This window comes from Oncorhynchus gorbuscha, linkage group LG03, assembly GCF_021184085.1.
Source record: "Oncorhynchus gorbuscha isolate QuinsamMale2020 ecotype Even-year linkage group LG03, OgorEven_v1.0, whole genome shotgun sequence".
Lineage (NCBI taxonomy): Eukaryota > Metazoa > Chordata > Actinopteri > Salmoniformes > Salmonidae > Oncorhynchus > Oncorhynchus gorbuscha.
The window spans coordinates 16,080,102-16,101,205 of record NC_060175.1 but is presented as its reverse complement, the minus strand read 5'-3'; the positions used below and the strand labels follow the sequence as shown (position 1 = coordinate 16,101,205).

The following is a 21,104-nucleotide window of genomic DNA, read 5'->3' as shown; positions in this document are numbered from 1 at the left end:
GTATTTGGGGAATTTCTCCCATTCTTCTCTGCAGATCCTCTCAAACTCTGTCAGGTTGGATGGTGAGCGTTGCTGCACAGCTATTTTCAGGTCTCAACAGAGATGTTAGATCGGGTTGAAGTCTGGGCTCTGGCTGGACCACTCAAGGACATTCAGAGACTTGTCCCGAAGCCACGTTGTCATGGCTGTGTGCTTAGGGTTGCCCTGTTAGAAGGTGAACCTTCATCCCAATCCTGTGTGCTCTGGTGCAGGTTTTCATCAAGGATCTCTCAGTTCTTTGCTGGGTTCATCTTTGCCTCGATCATGACTAGTCTCCCAGTCTCTGCTGCTGAAGAACATCAACACAACATGATGCTGCCACCACCATGCTTCACTGTAGGGATGGTGCTATTTTTCTTCCAGACATGATGCTTGGCATCCCGGCCAAAGGGTTCAATCTTGGTTTCATCATAACAGTGAATCTTGTTTCTCATGGTCTGAGAGTCTTTTGGCAAACTCCAAGCGGGCTGTCATGTGCCTTTTACTGGGGAGTGGCTTCCGTCTGGTCACTCTACCATAAAGGTCTGAATGGTGGAGTGCTGCAGAGATAGTTGTCCTTCTGGAAGGTTCTACCATCTCACAGAGGAACTCTAGAGCTCTGTGAGAGTGACCATTGGGTTGTTGGTCACATCCCTGACCAAGGCCCTTCTCCCCCGATTTCTCAGTTTGGCCGGGCAGCCAGTTCTAGGAGGTCTTGGTGTTTCCAAACTTCTTCCATTCAAGAATGATGGAGGCCACTGTGTTCTTGGGGACCTTCAATGCTGCAGACATTTTTTGGTACCCTCCCCCAGATCTGTGTCTCGCCACAATCCTGTCTCGGAGCTCTTCGGATAAATCCTTCGACCCCATGGCTTGGTTTTTGCTCTGACATGCACTGTTAACTGTGGGACTCTATGTAGACAGGTGTGTGTCCTTCAAAATCATGTCCAATCAATTGAATTTACCACAGGTGGACTCAATTCAAGATGTAGAAACATCAAAGATGATCAATAGAAACAGGATGCACCTGACCTCAATTTCAAGTCTCATACCAAAGGGTCTGAATACTTGTAAATAAGGTATTTCTGTTTTGATTTTTTTTCTACATTTACATTACATTTAAGTCATTTAGCAGACGCTCTTATCCAGAGCGACTTACAAATTGGTGCGTTCACCTTATGACATCCAGTGGAGCAGCCACTTTAAAATAGTGCATCTAAATCTTTTAAGGGAGGGGGTGAGAAGGATTACTTTATCCTATCCTAGGTATTCCTTAAAGAGGTGGGGTTTCAGGTGTCTCCGGAAGGTGGTGATTGACTCCGCTGTCCTGGCGTCGTGAGGGAGTTTCTTCCACCATTGGGGGGCCAGAGCAGCGAACAGTTTTGACTGGGCTGAGCGGGAACTGTACTTCCTCAGTGGTGGTACATTTGCTAAAATGTATACAAATCTGTTTTCACCTTGTCATTATCGGGTATTGTGAGTAGATTTTTATATATTTAATCCATTTTAGAAGAAGGCCGTAACATAACTAAATTTGGAAAAAGTCAAGGGGTCTGAATACTTTCCGGAGGCACTGTATGCATTTAGTGTAAACAGAGCACCAGCACATTTTTACATTTATATTTGACATTTTAGTCATTTAGCAGACACTCTTATCCAGAGCAACTTACTATTACTAAGATTTTTTAAATATTTTTATTTATTTAACTAGGCAAGTCAGTTAAGAACAAATTCTTATTTACAATGACAGCCTACCAAAAGGCAAAAGGCCTAATGCGGGGACGGGGGCCTGGGATAAAAAAAGATTAAAACAAGACAATATAAATATAGGACAAAAAGATGGTGGTTGTCCCACCTAGATATCTGATGATGAATGCACTGACTGCAAGTCAAATGTCCCTAAATAAAGTCGCTTTCAGCAAAGTCAGTCAAGTGGAGTTAGAACCTCTTGCCTCAAAGAATTCTGTTCAATCAGAAAGTCTCTGTTAAATATCAACATCCAGGAGAAAAACCCTTCCTTTATCAGTGTTAATATATTGCAACACGACAAGGCTGCACATTTATCTAGCTGTTCCATCTCACAGGCAGATAGAAGACAGGTAACGGTGTGTATGAGCCAAATGCAATAAGAGTCCATAGTCCATGGCAGCTTTGGCCTCTGCACTGTCAGACTCGGGACCTGATCCATTTTGCCCTGACATACTTCTCTACCAGGAGATCTCATTAGACACTCCACTGCCCTCTGCTCTTCCTCTCCCCGGCTCTCTATGGGGACTGTGTTGCTATGCATCACTGGGAGACACTTAAGGAGCCACTCTGGGAACCACTGGGAGACACTCTTATTCCCCATTGAGAGTGCTCAATTTATCAGACCAAATGTGCGTTCCAAATGGAACCCTATTTCCTATATAGTGCACTACTTTTGACCAGAGCTCCATGAGCCCTGGTCAAAAGTAGTGCACTACATAGAGCACAGGGTGCTATTTGGGACACATTCCAAGCTTCGGGAGCCGTTGATAAATTGAAGGGTACATCTAGTTAGTTAAAGTGGGTACGCAGATCGGTCACAGCATGCCCTTTGGAGAGCTTGATGATGAGTTGTTTTCTGTACTGTGGGTGTATTAGATCAATCTGAGAGATGTAATGTAATGTCCCCAGAAGTTGTTGTTCGGGAGATGGTTGTTGAAGTCACCTGTCAATCAATCTGGTTAGAGGGTGGGGACAGTGTTAATGTCATACAGCTGGTTGTGTGATCAATGAACTTAGATCGATACATTTGACATGTGGTATCAGTTGACTTGACTTGTCTGTGGAAGCTCAAATCTAGATATTGGATTTATAGAAACATGCTGCAATGCAGGCAAGGAGCCAGATTGGGGTGGCGAGGTACAAGCATCAGATCAATCAATCACACACAGTCCATCCAGCCCTGGTCTTTGATTACCTTGCTGTGAGCGTAGACGACAGATCCCAGGAGTTTCCAGGTGCCTCCACGGCGGTCCATCCGGATCATGCGCAGGATCTGCAGGAACCTCAAACTCCGGATGGCCGACGTAGCAAAGACGTTCCCCTGGGTTCCCGCCGCCAGCACAGAGATGGACGCAATCAGCACCATGACGTCTGGGAAAGATGGACATTTATCCAAAATTTTCAAAATCATTCAAAATGTATATATTTAATTTCACACATTTATTTTATTTTTGTGCATGTACTGGATGTATATTTGTATGTGATATGTTTAAAAAATATATATATCACAGGATAGAAAAAAAAAATCAACCTTAAGAGTATATAAAACACATGGACAATAAATGGACAACAGAGTTGAATTCAGAATTCAGTTGTGAGGAAATCAAGGATCTCTATACAGTTCAATACACAACCTGACCCACATTTTTCCCTGAAAACATCACTTCTCTACAGTTTATTGTGGGGTTCCCCAACTGGGGAATTTGGTAGTAATTTTGGTAATTACCAGAAAATATATGTCAATCTATCGTAACTTTGATAACTTATACTTGAGTAACAATGTTTTATTTATTTATATAAAGTATAAAAATGCATATCTGTGTCCATGAGTTTCTAGAAGACAGAACATATGGTCTAATTAATGAAAAAGCATCTAATCAACAATGGTATTATTTTCAATTCAGTTAAATAAAGGATAAATAAAAAACTATTCCAACTATTGACTTTTTTCACAACTGCCACCAGTTTGACGCCAAAACATTGACAACAAATACATATTGACAAAGTAAAATAAATAAGGATATTTCATCATGTAAGTTGTTTTGTCTGCTGCTGTTGGACCAGGTCTCTCTTGAAATATAGATTTTATCTCAATGAGATAAACCTCAATAAATAAAGGTAAAACATGTTTTTTAAAGAAATGCTATTCACTAAGTTGGTTTAAATTTAAGATGTTTTACAGATTTGTCATTCGATATATATATTTGATCATATTTCATTATTTTCTATATTTTACATGTGATAAGGCCACACAGAGGGCCAGAGATAATCTGAAGTACCCAAAAGGGCAACTAGATGTCTTGTGATAGATTACAATAAAATCCTGGAAAGATACAACAAATCTGATATTTTACTGGTAAACTTGGAAAGTTTCCAGTAATATACCTTCCCTGATAATCCGCTCAAGAAAAAAAAATAAAATGGGCCAGCGGCTGAATCTAATTGATGATCTTTGATTTATTGGGTTCAAGTCACAGGAGGTTGGTGGCACCTTCATTGAGGAGAATGAGCTTGTGGTAATGGCTGGAGTGAAATCAGTGGAATGGTATCAAACACATGGTTTCCATGTGCTTGATTTCATTCCATGAGCTCCGTTCCAGACGTTCTTATGAGCCGTCCTCCCCTCAGCAGTCTGAGTTAAAGTACTGTAGGTTGCTGATGGATAAAAGTTGTTAGAGGGGTGCTAGCCATAGGTACAGTTGGGAAGGATTTGATGAATCACCACCAACTACAGCCAGCAGCCACCTCGATAATACATGGTGGCCATTTTGTGCCTGCACAATCACTACAAATCTGTTTGGGGGCGGAGGGGAAGGAAGAAGTATGGGTATAATTGGCCTAAATTGAGCAGAAGATAAAACAGTCCATGGAACGAATGACCAAATGCAGGCCACTTAGGTGACTGCTGCCGGACAGTTTTATCTCACTGATGACAGAGACCAGGCACACAGTGACACAGAAAAGACCACAGAGGCAGTTGCGGTCGAACTCACCGATCACGCAGAAGGGTTTGCGGGCGAATTTCAGACGGCCCCTCCATCCTCTGTATCTGCAGCAGCATCCGGCGGCCCATATCCTCACTATGTACTCCACGCCGAACACCACGATGGTGACTATTTCCTGTTAAGGGAGAAAAGCTTCCTGTTACATCACAGCGTTGCCAGAGGCATTCATAACGCACATAATTCTGATATTATCATAATAGTTTTGCAAAGATAATATGGTTACTCCAAAACTAAGGAAATTAGAAGAAAATTATTCATATAGTATGTGTATATAGTCAGAACTGAGAGAGGCATTTTGTCATGTTTTGTCATTGATTATCATGTCTTGTCCCTGTGCTTCCCCTTCTATTCGTTTCCCTCTGCTGGTCTTATTAGGTTCTTTCCCTCTTTCTATCCCTCTCTCTCCCCCTCCCTCTCTCACTCTCTCGCTCTCTCTTCTCTCTATCGTTCCGTTCCTGCTCCCAGCTGTTCCTATTCCCCTAATCAATCATTTAGTCTTCCCACACCTGTTCCCGATCCTTTTCCCTGATTAGAGTCCCTATTTCTCTCCTTGTTTTCCGTTCCTGCCCTGTCGGATCCTTGTCTATTATTCACCGTGCTGTGTCTATGTATTGCCCTGTCGTGTCGTGTTTCCCTCAGATGCTGCGTGGTGAGCAGGTGTCTGAGTCTGCTACGTTCAAGTGCCTTCCCGAGGCAACCTGCAGTTCTTGATCAAGTCTCCAGTCTGTTCTCGTCATTACGAGTAGTATTATGCCTTTTGTTTGTAAAGTACTTTACTGGATTAAAAACTCTGTTTTCGCCAAGTCGCTTTTGGGTCCTCATTCACCTGCATAACAGAAGGATCCGACCAAGGAATGGACCCAGCGACTACAGATGCTCGTAACACTGCCGTCGAGATCCAAGGAGCCATGCTCGGCAGACACGAGCAGGAATTGTCTGCTGCTCGCCATGCCGTGGAGAACCTGGCCGCTCAGGTTTCCGACCTCTCTGGACAGTTCCAGAGTCTTCGTCTCGTGCCACCTGTTACTTCCTGGCCTGCCGAGCCTCCGGAACCTAGGGTTAATAACCCACCTTGCTACTCCGGGCAGCCCACGGAGTGCCGCTCCTTTCTCACCCAGTGTGATATTGTGTTCTCTCTCCAACCCAACACATACTCTAGCGAGAGAGCTCGGGTTGCTTACGTCATTTCACTCCTTACTGGCCGGGCTCGAGAGTGGGGCACAGCTATCTGGGAGGCAAGGGCTGATTGTTCTAACAATTACCAGAACTTTAAAGAGGAGATGATTCGGGTTTTTGACCGTTCAGTTTTTGGTAGGGAGGCTTCTAGGGCCCTGGCTTCCCTATGCCAAGGTGATCGATCCATAACGGATTACTCTATAGAGTTTCGCACTCTTGCTGCCTCTAGTGACTGGAACGAGCCGGCGCTGCTCGCTCGTTTTCTGGAGGGACTCCACGCAGTGGTCAAAGATGAGATTCTCTCTCGGGAGGTTCCTTCCAGTGTGGATTCTTTGATTGCTCTCGCCATCCGCATAGAACGACGGGTAGATCTTCGTCACCAAGCTCGTGGAAGAGAGCTCGCGTCAACGGTGTTTCCCTGCTCCGCATCGCAACCATCTCCCTCCTCTGGCTCAGAGACTGAGCCCATGCAGCTGGGAGGTATTCGCATCTCGACCAAGGAGAGGGAACGGAGGATCACCAACCGCCTGTGCCTCTATTGCGGATTTGATGGACATTTTGTCAATTCATGTCCAGTAAAAGGCCAGAGCTCATCAGTAAGCGGAGGGCTACTGGTGAGCGCTACTACTCAGGTCTCTTCATCTAGATCCTGTACTACTATGTCGGTCCATCTACGCTGGACCGGTTCGGGTGCTACATGCAGTGCCTTGATTGACTCTGGGGCTGAGGGTTGTTTCATGGACGAAGCATGGGCTCGGAAACATGACATTCCTTTCAGACAGTTAGACAAGCCTACGCCCATGTTTGCCTTAGATGGTAGTCATCTTCCCAGTATCAGATTTGAGACACTACCTTTAACTCTCACAGTATCTGGTAACCACAGTGAGACTATTTCTTTTTTGATTTTTCGTTCACCTTTTACACCTGTTGTTTTGGGTCATCCCTGGCTAGTATGTCATAATCCTTCTATTAATTGGTCTAGTAATTCTATCCTATCCTGGAACGTTTCTTGTCATGTGAAGTGTTTAATGTCTGCCATCCCTCCCATTTCTTCTGTCCCCACTTCTCAGGAGGAACCTGGCGATTTGACAGGAGTGCCGGAGGAATATCATGATCTGCGCACGGTCTTCAGTCGGTCCCGAGCCAACTCCCTTCCTCCTCACCGGTCGTATGATTGTAGTATTGATCTCCTTCCGGGGACCACTCCTCCTCGGGGTAGACTATACTCTCTGTCGGCTCCCGAACGTAAGGCTCTCGAGGATTATTTATCTGTGTCTCTTGACGCCGGTACCATAGTGCCTTCTTCCTCTCCGGCCGGGGCGGGGTTCTTTTTTGTTAAGAAGAAGGACGGTACTCTGCGCCCCTGCGTGGATTATCGAGGGCTGAATGACATAACGGTTAAGAATCGTTATCCGCTTCCCCTTATGTCATCAGCCTTCGAGATTCTGCAGGGAGCCAGGTGCTTTACTAAGTTGGACCTTCGTAACGCTTACCATCTCGTGCGCATCAGAGAGGGGGACGAGTGGAAAACGGCGTTTAACACTCCGTTAGGGCATTTTGAGTACCGGGTTCTGCCGTTTGGTCTCGCCAATGCGCCAGCTGTTTTTCAGGCATTAGTTAATGATGTTCTGAGAGACATGCTGAACATCTTTGTTTTTGTCTATCTTGACGATATCCTGATTTTTTCACCGTCACTCGAGATTCATGTTCAGCACGTTCGACGTGTTCTACAGCGCCTTTTAGAGAATTGTCTCTACGTAAAGGCTGAGAAGTGCTCTTTTCATGTCTCCTCCGTTACTTTTCTCGGTTCCGTTATTTCCGCTGAAGGCATTCAGATGGATTCCGCTAAGGTCCAAGCTGTCAGTGATTGGCCCGTTCCAAGGTCACATGTCGAGTTGCAGCGCTTTTTAGGTTTCGCTAATTTCTATCGGCGTTTCATTCGTAATTTCGGTCAAGTTGCTGCCCCTCTCACAGCTCTTACTTCTGTCAAGACGTGTTTTAAGTGGTCCGGTTCCGCCCAGGGAGCTTTTGATCTTCTAAAAGAACGTTTTACGTCCGCTCCTATCCTCGTTACTCCTGACGTCACTAGACAATTCATTGTCGAGGTTGACGCTTCAGAGGTAGGCGTGGGAGCCATTCTATCCCAGCGCTTCCAGTCTGACGATAAGGTTCATCCTTGCGCTTATTTTTCTCATCGCCTGTCGCCATCTGAGCGCAACTATGATGTGGGTAACCGTGAACTGCTCGCCATCCGCTTAGCCCTAGGCGAATGGCGACAGTGGTTGGAGGGGGCGACCGTTCCTTTTGTCGTTTGGACAGACCATAAGAACCTTGAGTACATCCGTTCTGCCAAACGACTTAATGCCCGTCAAGCTCGTTGGGCGTTGTTTTTCGCTCGTTTCGAGTTTGTGATTTCTTACCGTCCGGGTAGCAAAAACACCAAGCCTGATGCCTTATCCCGTCTGTTTAGTTCTTCTGTGGCTTCTACTGATCCCGAGGGGATTCTTCCTTATGGGCGTGTTGTCGGGTTGACAGTCTGGGGAATTGAAAGACAGGTTAAGCAAGCACTCACGCACACTGCGTCGCCGCGCGCTTGTCCTAGTAACCTCCTTTTCGTTCCTGTTTCCACTCGTCTGGCTGTTCTTCAGTGGGCTCACTCTGCCAAGTTAGCTGGTCATCCCGGTGTTCGAGGCACTCTTGCGTCTATTCGCCAGCGCTTTTGGTGGCCGACTCAGGAGCGTGACACGCGCCGTTTCGTGGCTGCTTGTTCGGACTGCGCGCAGACTAAGTCGGGTAACTCTCCTCCTGCCGGTCGTCTCAGACCGCTCCCCATTCCTTCTCGACCATGGTCTCACATCGCCCTAGACTTCATTACCGGTCTGCCTTTGTCTGCGGGGAAGACTGTGATTCTTACGGTTGTCGATAGGTTCTCTAAGGCGGCACATTTCATTCCCTCGCTAAACTTCCTTCCGCTAAGGAGACGGCACAAATCATTATCGAGAATGTGTTCAGAATTCATGGCCTCCCGTTAGACGCCGTTTCAGACAGAGGCCCGCAATTCACGTCACAGTTTTGGAGGGAGTTCTGTCGTTTGATTGGTGCGTCCGTCAGTCTCTCTTCCGGGTTTCATCCCCAGTCTAACGGTCAAGCAGAGAGGGCCAATCAGACGATTGGTCACATACTACGCAGCCTTTCTTTCAGAAACCCTGCGTCTTGGGCAGAACAGCTCCCCTGGGCAGAATACGCTCACAACTCGCTTCCTTCGTCTGCTACCGGGTTATCTCCGTTTCAGAGTAGTCTGGGTTACCAGCCTCCTCTGTTCTCATCCCAGCTTGCCGAGTCCAGCGTTCCCTCCGCTCAAGCGTTTGTCCAACGTTGTGAGCGCACCTGGAGGAGGGTGAGGTCTGCACTTTGCCGTTACAGGGCACAGACTGTGAGAGCCGCCAATAAACGCAGGATTAAGAGTCCAAGGTATTGTTGCGGCCAGAGAGTGTGGCTTTCCACTCGCAACCTTCCTCTTACGACAGCTTCTCGTAAGTTGACTCCGCGGTTCATTGGTCCGTTCCGTGTCTCCCAGGTCGTCAATCCTGTCGCTGTGCGACTGCTTCTTCCGCGACATCTTCGTCGCGTCCATCCTGTCTTCCATGTCTCCTGTGTCAAGCCCTTTCTTCGCACCCCCGTTCGTCTTCCCTCCCCCTCCCGTCCTTGTCGAGAGCGCACCTATTTACAAGGTACGTAAGATCATGGACATGCGTTCTCGGGGACGGGGTCACCAATACTTAGTGGATTGGGAGGGTTACGGTCCTGAGGAGAGGAGTTGGGTTCCGTCTCGGGACGTGCTGGACCGTTCACTTATTGATGATTTCCTCCGTTGCCGCCAGGATTCCTCCTCGAGTGCGCCAGGAGGCGCTCGGTGAGTGGGGGGGTACTGTCATGTTTTGTCATTGATTATCATGTCTTGTCCCTGTGCTTCCCCTTCTATTCGTTTCCCTCTGCTGGTCTTATTAGGTTCTTTCCCTCTTTCTATCCCTCTCTCTCCCCCTCCCTCCCTCACTCTCTCACTCTCTCTTCTCTCTATCGTTCCGTTCCTGCTCCCAGCTGTTCCTATTCCCCTAATCAATCATTTAGTCTTCCCACACCTGTTCCCGATCCTTTTCCCTGATTAGAGTCCCTATTTCTCTCCTTGTTTTCCGTTCCTGCCCTGTCGGATCCTTGTCTATTATTCACCGTGCTGTGTCTATGTATTGCCCTGTCGTGTCGTGTTTCCCTCAGATGCTGCGTGGTGAGCAGGTGTCTGAGTCTGCTACGTTCAAGTGCCTTCCCGAGGCAACCTGCAGTTCTTGATCAAGTCTCCAGTCTGTTCTCGTCATTACGAGTAGTATTATGCCTTTTGTTTGTAAAGTACTTTACTGGATTAAAAACTCTGTTTTCGCCAAGTCGCTTTTGGGTCCTCATTCACCTGCATAACACATTTAGCAACTACTTTCTTACAGTATGAATTGGTTATATTATGAACAGCCAGCACATGCCATGTTTCTCCAGACTTAAAGCGTTATTCCACCACTTTTCAACCTCATATTCATTATCTCCAGCACAAAACCATTATCTACATATGTGCAAATGGCATGCTACTGATACGCGACATGTAAGTGTGAACCAAAGTGCCTACCAGTATATACAAGGCATCTTCAGAACTCTTCTCATACTCCTTAATGGTGGAAAACACAGAGAGGACCAGACAGGAGAAGACCAGCACAAAACTATGGATAACAAGATAAGAGATAACATGTTCAATTACAAACAGTTTCCTTCTCCACCGATAATCACTATAAGTACCCCCATACACAGCAGGCAAGACAATCGATCTGCAAGTAATTCCAATTTCACACACAGAGGTCTGCTGGGGTCTCAGTGCCTCCTTCACAAATTCAATTGATTAATCTGGAATTGCTGAGGTCCACTGACAGTATCCCTCCCAAGCCATAAAAAGACATATGAGAATTTGCAGGCCATGCAGGAAATTAGTCTGACTGTAGCTGCTTAGGAACCCAAGAGGGTTTCAGTCCAATATACTGTATCAGAGCTGGGTAGAAGGGGAAAAGAAACTTATTAACAGATCTGTCTGATTTTTCACTCTTTGGTCAAATCAAATTTTATTGGTCACATACTGTACACATGGTTAGCAGATGTTAATGCGAGTGTAGCGAAATGCTTGGTTACACAGGTTGAAATGGTGCGTATTTGGCTTGACGTTGATGTTACAGTAAACAGAGATATTATAGCAGACAGAGATGTTACAGTAGGCAGATATGTTACAGTAGACATATATGTTATAGTAGACAGAGATGTTACAGTAGACAGATATGTTACAGTAGACAGAGATGCTACAGTAGACAGATGTTATAGTAGACAGAGATGTTACAGTAGACAGATGTTATAGTAGACAGCGATGTTAAAGTAGGCAGATATGTTACAGTAGACAGAGATGCTACAGTAGACAGATGTTATAGTAGACAGAGATGTTACAGTAGACAGATGTTATAGTAGACAGCGACGTTAAAGTAGGCAGATATGTTATAGTAGACAGCGATGTTACAGTAGACACAGATGTTACAGTAGACAGAGATGTTATAGTAGACAGAGACATGTCTCCCTAAGGAAAGAGGTATAGTGACTTCAAATCAAATCACATTTTATTGGTCACATACACATGTTTAGCAGATGTTATTGCGGGTGTAGCAAAATGCTTGCGTTTCTAACTCCAACAGTGCAGTAATATCTAACAATTTCACAACAATACACACAAATTAAAATAATGGAATTAAGAATATATAAATATTTGATGTCAGAGCGGCATAGACTAAAATACAGTAGAATAGAATAGAATACGGTATATACTGTACATTGAGATGAGTAATGAGATGATGAGTAATGCAAAATATGTAAACATTATTAAAGTGGCCAGTGATTTCAAGTATAGGTATATTGAGCAGCAGTCTCTAAGGTGCTAGTGATGGCTATTTAACAGTCTGATGGCCTTGAGACTGAAAAACAGCTTCTCTCGGTCCCAGCTTTGATGCCCCTTTACTGACCTCGCCTTCTGGATGATAGTGGAGTGAACAGGCAGTGGATCGGGTGGTTGTTGTCCTTCAGGATCTTTTTGGCCTTCCTGTGACATTTGGTGCTGTAGGTGTCCTGTAAGGCAGGCAGTTTTCTCCCAGTGATGTGTTGGGCAGACCGTACCACCCTCTGGAGAACCCTGCGGTTGTGGGCGGTACAGTTGTCATACTAGGCAGTGATACAGCCCGACAGGATGCTCTCAATTGTGCATCTGGAAAAGTTTGTGAGTGTTTTAGGTGTCAAGCCACATTTATTCAGCCTCCTGAGGTTGTTGTGCTGTTGCGCCTTCTTCACCACACTGTCGGTGTGGGTGGACCATTGCAGTTTGTCAGTGATGTGTACGCTGTACGCTGAGGAAGTTCACTGTTGTCCCGTGGATGTGGATAGGGGGGTCCTCCCTCTGCGGTTTTCTGAACTCAATGAGACTTTGTGGTTAAACAAAGGTTCAGTAAAATAAAAAAAGATACTTAAAGTGATACTTCACAAAATCAAAGTTTGTCAGATGTTTTCAAACCCACAAAATTTGAAAAATGTCAAGACGCCTCAGTGCTCAGACCATCTGTTGTGTAGATCCAAGTAAATCCCAAATTAATGGCAAAGATATGCAGCAACTAATTTAAGCATTTTAAATTGACTATCCAATTAATGGCGTGAAACTGTGAACAGATGGTGTGGGATGTGGACTCATCTCAATATTAAACAGCACTTTGCTGTTTCTCGTCTAACAATGTCTCACGGTTTGATTTTGACTGACAGTCTAGAGACTTATTTAAAGTGATAGTCTAAACATAAACGTTTCTCACTTTGAATGTACCACGTGCTTATTCAACCAAAATGGATCCAAAACCGAGGCCGCCAACAAATTGTCCTTGACTGCATTCGCACTGCAGTCGGAATGATAGTGATATGCGGTTGTTATATCCTCTTACCAGTTTCGGTCAATGAACTGATTGTAAGTGGCCATGGAAGAGAGCATCCACAAAATGACTCCATTACCGGTCAAAAGTTTTAGAACACCTACTCATTCAAGTTTTTTAAAACTATTTTCTACATTGTAGAACAATAGTAAAGACATAACAACTATGAAATAACACATGTGGAATCATGTAGTAACCAAAAAGTGTTAAACAAATCAAAATATATTTAATATTTGAGATTCTTCAAATAGCCACCCGTTGCCTTGATGACAGCTTTGCACACTCTTGGCATTCTCTCAACCAGCTTCACCTGGAATGATTTTCCAACCGTCTTGAAGGAGTTCCCACATATGCTGAGCACTTGTTGCCAGCTTTTCCTTCACTCTGCAGTCCAACTCATCCCAAACCATCTCAATTGGGTTGATGTCAGGGATTGCGGAAGCCAGGTCATCTGATGCAGCACTCCATCACTCCCCTTCTTGGTAAAATAGCCCTTACACAGCCTGGAGGTGTGTTGGGTCATTGTCCTGTTGAAAAACAAATGATAGTCCCACTAAGCCCAAACCAGATGGGATGGGGTATCACTGTGGAATGCTGTGGTAGCCATGCTGGTTAAGTGTACCCTGAATTCTAAATAAATCACAGACAGTGTCACCAGCAAAGCACCCCAATACGATCACTCCTCCTCCATGCTTCACGGTGGGAATCACACATGAGGAGATATGTTCACTCACACCGCATCTCACAAAGACACCTCGGTTGGAATCAAAAATCTCCAATTTGGACTCCAGACCAAAGGACACATTTCCATCGGTCTAATGTCCATTGCTTGTGTTTCTTGGCCCAAGCAAGTCTCTTCTTCTTATTGGTGTTCTTTAGTAGTGGTTTCTTTGCAGCAATTCGACCATGAAGACCTGATTCACACAGTCACCTCTGAACAGTTGATGTTGAGATTTGTCTGTTACTTGAACTCTTTTTTCACCTGCAATTTCTGAGGCTGGTAACTTGAATGAACTTATCCTCTGCAGCAGAGGTAACTCTGGGTCTTCCATTCCTGTGGCAGTCCTAATGAGAGCCTATTTTATCATAGCACTTGATGGTTTTTGCGACTGCACTTAAAAAAAACATTCAAAGTTCTTGAAATGTTCCATATTGACTGACCTTCATGTCTTAAATTAATGATGGACTGCTTATTTGAGATGTTCTTTCCATAATATGGACATGGTCTTTTACCAAATAGGGCTATCTTCTGTATACCACCCCTACAACTGATTGGCTCAAAGAATTAAAGAAATTCCACAAATTAACTTTTAAGAAGGCACACCAGTTAATTGAAATGCATTCCAGGTGACTACCTCATGAAGCTGGTTGAGAGAATGCCAAGAGTGTACAAAGTTGTTATCAAGGCAGAGGGTGGCTTTTGGCTTTGGCTATGCCAAATCAAAATATATTTTGATTTGTTTAACACTTTTTGGGTTATTACATGATTCCATATGTGTTGTTTCATAGTTTTGATGTCTTCACTGTTATTCTACAGTGTAGAAAATAGTCAAAATAAAGGAAAACCCTTGGATGAGTAGGTGCTCTAAAACCTTTGACCGGTAGTGTACATGTAAAATGTTGTATCGTTTCAAGGACAACTGAGGGAGACATCTGCTGTCTATTATGGCTGACAATGCTTCCCCTGGCACATCAATGTGTGATGCATAAAATTTCCAACAAGGGAAAATGGGTAGCGCCTCGTCACCAGGACAGCGGCTGAGTCACAAATGGCACGCTATTTCCCTTTAAAGTACATTGTTCACACTGTGGGCCTCGGTCAAACGTAGTGAACTATGTAGGGAATAGGGTGCCATTTGTGGATGTAGACAGATAGCACAACCAGTGCCCTAGCACAGAGTCGCTGCAGACTCATTAGACCCCTTCGTCTACGTGGAAACAGTTGTCTAGTACGTAGATGAAACATCCCACGTCAGTGCGTTTACAGCCATTTGAAGATATAAACTGATGAATCATTGGATGAACAGTGCTGTATCGGAGATGAGAAAAGAGAGAGAGAAAAAAGGTTGTCTTACTACTTAAAACCTAGGCTATAATCCTTTTAACCTTTTATAAGCATGTATGAATCTGTACAATGTATTGTAATAGGTATTATTATATGGTATTATATTTCTGGATACCAACATTTAAACTTACTCAAAATTGATGTTTTTTATTCATGACACTGCGTTTGGCTAATAAACTTGGGTCAATGGAACCTGCCTAATTATAAACAGATCATGTTCTAATAACAGATAATGCAAGCATGGCTGCAGCGAGTTTCAACCATATTCCTCACACCAGTCCAATATTTAGTAAATCTATGAGGGAGAGTGTATGAGTGCACACTTCAGGACAGGGTACAGATTAGGAATATAGTCTAAAGCTCCATAGGCTGAGCTGGAGACATACAGGATGTAAACCAAACCATGCTCCGTTTCATGTCTGGGCCTACTCCTCTGTCTGGGCCTGCTCCTCTGTCTGGGCCTACTCCTCTGTCTGGGCCTGCTGCTCTGTCTGGGCCTGCTGCTCTGTCTGGGCCTACTGCTCTGTCTGGGCCTGCTGCTCTGTCTGGGCCTGCTCCTCTGTCTGGGCCTGCTCCTCTGTCTGGGCCTGCTGCTCTGTCTGGGCCTGCTGCTCTGTCTGGGCCTGCTGCTCTGTCTGGGCCTGCTCCTCTGTAGAGGATGAGCAGCAGGGTTGAAGGATCCCTTTTCCTTTTGTATCGCTTATCTCCCTCTTAAGGTATTAGTCTGGGTCCTAGAGAATGGTCGCTCTCCTCTCTCCATCGCGCTCTCTCTCAGATATCACCAGGCTCTGGTCATTGATAAACCCATTCCTGGGGTCATTTTTGCAATAGAAGGCTGCTCTTCTTCCCTCACAGTGTCAGTGGGGTGGGCTACAGTAAGCCGTCACACCAGCTTGCCTAGGGCTCAGACAGATGCTGCCAGACAGGCTGGAAGAAATACAGTCCACTCAGCAGCAGCAATAGCAGCACAGGGAGTACAGAGAGCCAGAGGACAAGTCTAGCCTGTTCTCAGACCTGCAGCACAGCCTCTCTACCAGCGCCGTGGAGGATAAGGGGGGAGAGGCAAGAGAGGGAGAGAGAGAAAAAGGAGACGTAGAAAGAAAGAGAAGGTGAAAATTAAAGAGATAAAGAGAGGGAATAAGAAGAGAAAACGACTGCACTCCACACAAGCCCCCACAGTGCTCCAGCAAGCAGCACGGGGGCAGTGGATCAAAAAAACTCAAAGCACAAATAAAATAACAGATAGCCCTGCAGTCATTTCTCACTTGGGTGTGTATGTGTTTGTCTGTCTGTGTATAGGCATGTTTGTTTTTAATTTCTCCCAGTGACACTGTCTGGAGTTAAGCAGCAATCAGCTAATGCAGCTACTATGTACTTTTATTTTGATTCATAACAACAACAAAAAATGTACCCCGTTTTCTCCCCAACTTCGAGGTATCCAATTGGTAGTTACAGTCTCGTCTCATCACTGCAACTCCCGTACGGATTCAGGAGAGGCGAAGGTCGAGAGCAGTGTGTCCTCCGAAACTCAACCCAGCTGAGCTGCACTGCTTCTTGACACAATGCCCACTTAACCCGGAAGCCAGCCGCACCAATGTGTCGGAGGAAACACCGTACAACTGGCGACTGTGTCAGTGTGCACTACGTCCGGCCCGCCACAGGAGTCGCTAGTGCGCGATGGGACAAGACATCCCTGCCGGCCAAACCCTCCCCTAAACCGCACGACGCTGGGCCAATTGTACGCTGTCCCATGGGTATCCCAGTCACGGCCGGCTGTGACAGAGCCTGGACTCGAATCCAGAATCTCTAGTGGCACAGCCTTGGACCACCGCGCCATTTGGGAGGCAGCTACTATGTACTTTTAATGTAATCTCAACTGCAGTCCAGGTCTTTTGGTTCTGCTGAAACACAGTGATAACATTAAGCTACATACCCCTCAGCATATCCTGTACATCTCCGCCATGCAAATGAGTTCACGGAAAAGCGCTCTCCAGCAGGGAATACGAGGTTGAAGGTCAGCGCTCTCATCTGGGCCCAGTGACTTCGCTGAAACCTCCGATTGGATTTGAGGAGACCGAGCTAATTGGTGCCACCGCCACCAACTTTTCTGTCCGAAGTGTTTTTGTACATGTCGAACACAGCCCAGTTAAAAATGGAGGCCCGCTTTGAACTCAGAGAGAGTTGCTCGCTGGAACGATCGATCGGTCAGTTTTCGGCATGCGAGGTTGGAGTAGCATAAGCCTGAAGGAGGAAATTGAGAATATGATAGTGAACCATGCATTCTGATGGTCAATGACGAACATGGGAAGGATTCATGAAGAATGACAGTTAAAAACCATTCTACTTAGAATCGAAAGCTACTTGTACGATAGGATTGTTTTAGAAAGTGAAGTAGTATCAAGATGGGTTTGGTATACGGCACGGGAGGCTGGTGAGGGGAGGACAGGTCATAATGGCTGGAATGGTGTGAATGGAAAGATATCAAACACATGGAAACCATGTCTTTGATACCAATCCATTCATTCTGTTCCAGCCATTACTGTGAGCTAGCTCGTCCTTCCCAATTAAGGTGCCACCAGCCACCTGTGCTATACAGGTATGTAAGTTGTAACATGGGTTGATGCTGTCTGGCAGTCCCTAAGCTATGACCTTGATGAGGTGCTGCATATTTCAGGTGTGTGTGTGTGTGTGTGTGTGTGTGTGTGTGTGTGTGTGTGTGTGTGTGTGTGTGTGTGTGTGTGTGTGTGTGTGTGTGTGTGTGTGTGTGTGTGTGTGTACAGTATATGTGTTTGCTCTCTCCTTGACACAACCACCTCTGAGGACAGAGGCATCGATTACAGCTCATAAGGCTGTGGTCAATATACTGTACAGGGCTTCAACAGATGACTTGACCCCTCAGACCATATTATGTTCAAATCAACAACAAATATAGATTTCCAGGCACCTGTCTGTAAAGGGAAAACAGTATGGCCAAGGTTCCAGATTGGCACCCTAGTCAACTATGTAGTGCACTATTCACCATATTCCCTATGTAATAAACGACTCACCCTATTCCTTATGCAGATCACCACTCACCCTATTCCCTATGTAGTACACTACTCACCCTATTCCCTATGTAGTACACTACTCAACCTATTCCCTATGTAGTAAACTACTCATCGTATTCCTTATGCAGATCACTACTCACCCTATTCCTTATTGCAGATCACTACTCACCCTATTCCCTATGTAGTACACTACTCACCCTATTCCCTATGTAGTGCCCTACTCACCCTATTCCTTATATAGTGCACTACTCACCCTACTACCTATATAGTGCACTACTCAACATATTCCTTATATAGTGCACTACTCACCCTATTCCCTAATAGTGCACTACTCACCCTATTCCCTATATAGTGCACTACTCACCCTATTCCCTATATAGTGCACTACTCACCCTATTCCCTATATAGTGCACTACTCACCCTATTCCCTATATAGTGCACTACTCACCCTGTATAGTGCACCACTTTTGACCAGGGCCTTTACGCACATATGACTAAGACAATGGCAGCTAAAACAAAAACAGGAAGTGTTCTGAAGAGACCTCCATTCTAACGCTGTTAGAAACAGCTGTTTCGTGAAACCCAAATGGTTATGCAAAGAATAACAGCAATTTACTTAAATCAAATGATAGCGGGAAAAAGTTTGAATAATATCTGAAATCCCTGCTGTATCCATTTCATTTCCTAAGCATATAGCCTTCTTTAAATGGGCAATCTGCAGTTCAAACAACAAAGCAGAACCCTGCCTCTGTTTTGGTAAACAGGGGAGGGAGGGGGCAGGATTAAATCTAACCCCTCAAGTTCATACAGAATCTGACCATCCATGAGATTAAATGTATTGTCTTAACAGTGTTTTTTACTTCTTAATTCCTCTCTGTGATAAACATGTCCATATTCAACACAAATACTAATTATTCAACAGTCCCTGAGCTTTCACACCTCCCTTCAGCTGGAAACAGTGGAGTGGGGATTTGAAAGATGGCTTAAAGATGTGGCTCATTCTGAAGCTAAGAGAAGCCGGCTGTTTGGATATTCCGAGCATGCGGCAGTATCTCTTGGGCACGTATCCACAAACACCTCAGATGTGCTTGGCCATGGAGTGTGACAGGTGTTGGGTCGACTCTGAGGTGTGTGTGCCGTGCAGGGTGACATTTCTGGAGCTTTTCTGGTTTTGACAGAGGCGTCTCTAACCTTTGAACTAACCTTTGATGTAATGTACAGGAGGCAGGCTGACACCTGTCAGCTGCTGCAGCAAGTTGCAACATTGGGTGTGTTTGTCTCCATGCACTGTGTGTTAGCACATTGCAACGTAGGCACAGCCTCAATTATGCAAACCCAAGCAGACACTGGTACAAATACTCAAATGTACGCACGCACGCATAAAAATTGTGCCTGTCAAGTACTTGTCACCTACGTAATAACTGTCAACTCCGTAATGGCGTCTGTTTTGACACACTCGTCAAACACTTGAGCACACCTTTCTCCATACAAGTGGTTAATTGGTCACGTCTAATGCAGTGGTTTTCAACCGGTGTGCCACTGCACACTGGTGTGCCTTGATCATGTTTTTAGAAACGTGACCTGTGGAATGAACGTGGGATTTTGACTGGGGAACATCAGTGCCACTAGAACGAATAGCAATCAGATAATACATTGAGTGGCACACATGGTTACATCTGGATTGTTGTTTCTTGTCCGGTGTGCTGGAGCTGTTACATTTGTATAATTTGAGGGGTGCGCAACACAAGCACAGTCATGTGTACAATTGGACTTTGCCTGTGAGAACCATTATCACAGGCAAGTCTGGTGATGCTTATCAGTACCACAGCATCTCCCATAGAAACAAAGGGAGAATGGCTTTGTGTCTGTGGTTGGATCTCTACAATGCAGACAACTGTCTATAGATCTTTCCGTTCAAAAGTAGAGAAAGTGGGGTGTTGAGCCAAAGAGGTAAGCTTAGCCACCCTTGTTTCTAGGAAACCATACACAAAATTAATAATTTGATCAAATATTTAGGAAGAGATCATAATTTTAAAAACCACATGGAAAAAGTGGTAAGCAAGTTAGGTGAAAAAAGTCTAATTAATTTTTTGTGTTAGAGGTTTCATGATGCTTGTATCTAAACTTAAGTAGATCATTTTAAGATTGTTCTATACATAAGTTGGGGTCTCTATAAGCTTCAATATTAGGTCTTAAACCTAGCATGAAAGTGCTTCCTCGTAGCTGTGTGGGCTTATATAGTCAAAAATATGTTTATTTTTGTATTGTTTATTTGGATCCCCATTAGCTTTTGAAGAAGCAGCAGCTACTCTTCCTGGGTCGCTGATAGACAAGGAAAGTCACACTAATATTAAATACAATATACAAACAATGCAACAATTTTGTTTAACATTACAACAATAAAATCATGTGTGTGTGTGTGTGTGTGTGTGTGTGTGTGTGTGTGTGTGTGTGTGTGTGTGTGTGTGTGTGTGTGTGTGTGTGTGTGTGTGTGTGTGTGTGTGTGTGTGTGTGTGTGTGTGTGTGTGTGTGTGTGTGTGTGTGTGTGTGTGTGTGTGTCCTCACACTCCCTGCCGTTCATTAGTTGTTTTTATAATCAGTTTTTAAAGGTAATTTTGCTGTTTGAGTAATTGGAGACGGAAGAGAGTTTCATGCGATCATGGCTCTGTATAAAACTGTGCATTGCTGTGAATGTGTTTTTTTTGGCCTTGGGGACTGTGAAGAGACCCCCTAGTGGCATGTCTTGTGGGGTATGTATGGGTGTCTGAGCTGAATGTTACTTGATTTTGCAGACAATCTTGAATTTTCATCAAAGTAATATTTTGAATAAAAACTAGGAGAGAAGCAGTTCATCTGTCGTCAACTCTCAACCAGGAACGACTGGCATGCATGTTGTTGATGTTACTTCTGTATGTGCAGTTAAGGGCAAGGCATGCTGCTCTGTGTTGAGCCAGCTGCAGCTTTGCTCAGTCTTTCTTTGCTGCACTTGACCATATTACCAGGCAGT

At 44.9% G+C, this 21,104-nt stretch overlaps 1 protein-coding gene across 1 annotated transcript in view; it reads right to left on the bottom strand.

Moving 5' to 3' along the window:
• LOC124018656 (potassium voltage-gated channel subfamily KQT member 2-like) overlaps positions 1-21,104 on the bottom strand; it is a 66,828-nt gene that overhangs the window by 33,430 nt on the left and 12,294 nt on the right. Inside the window, exons 2-4 of the mRNA XM_046333995.1 lie at positions 10,618-10,708; positions 4,761-4,887; positions 2,963-3,138 (exon numbers count right to left, since the gene is read on the bottom strand). Of these exons, the coding sequence (XP_046189951.1) occupies positions 2,963-3,138; positions 4,761-4,887; positions 10,618-10,708 (394 nt within the window). The remainder of the gene's footprint in view (positions 1-2,962; positions 3,139-4,760; positions 4,888-10,617; positions 10,709-21,104) is intronic.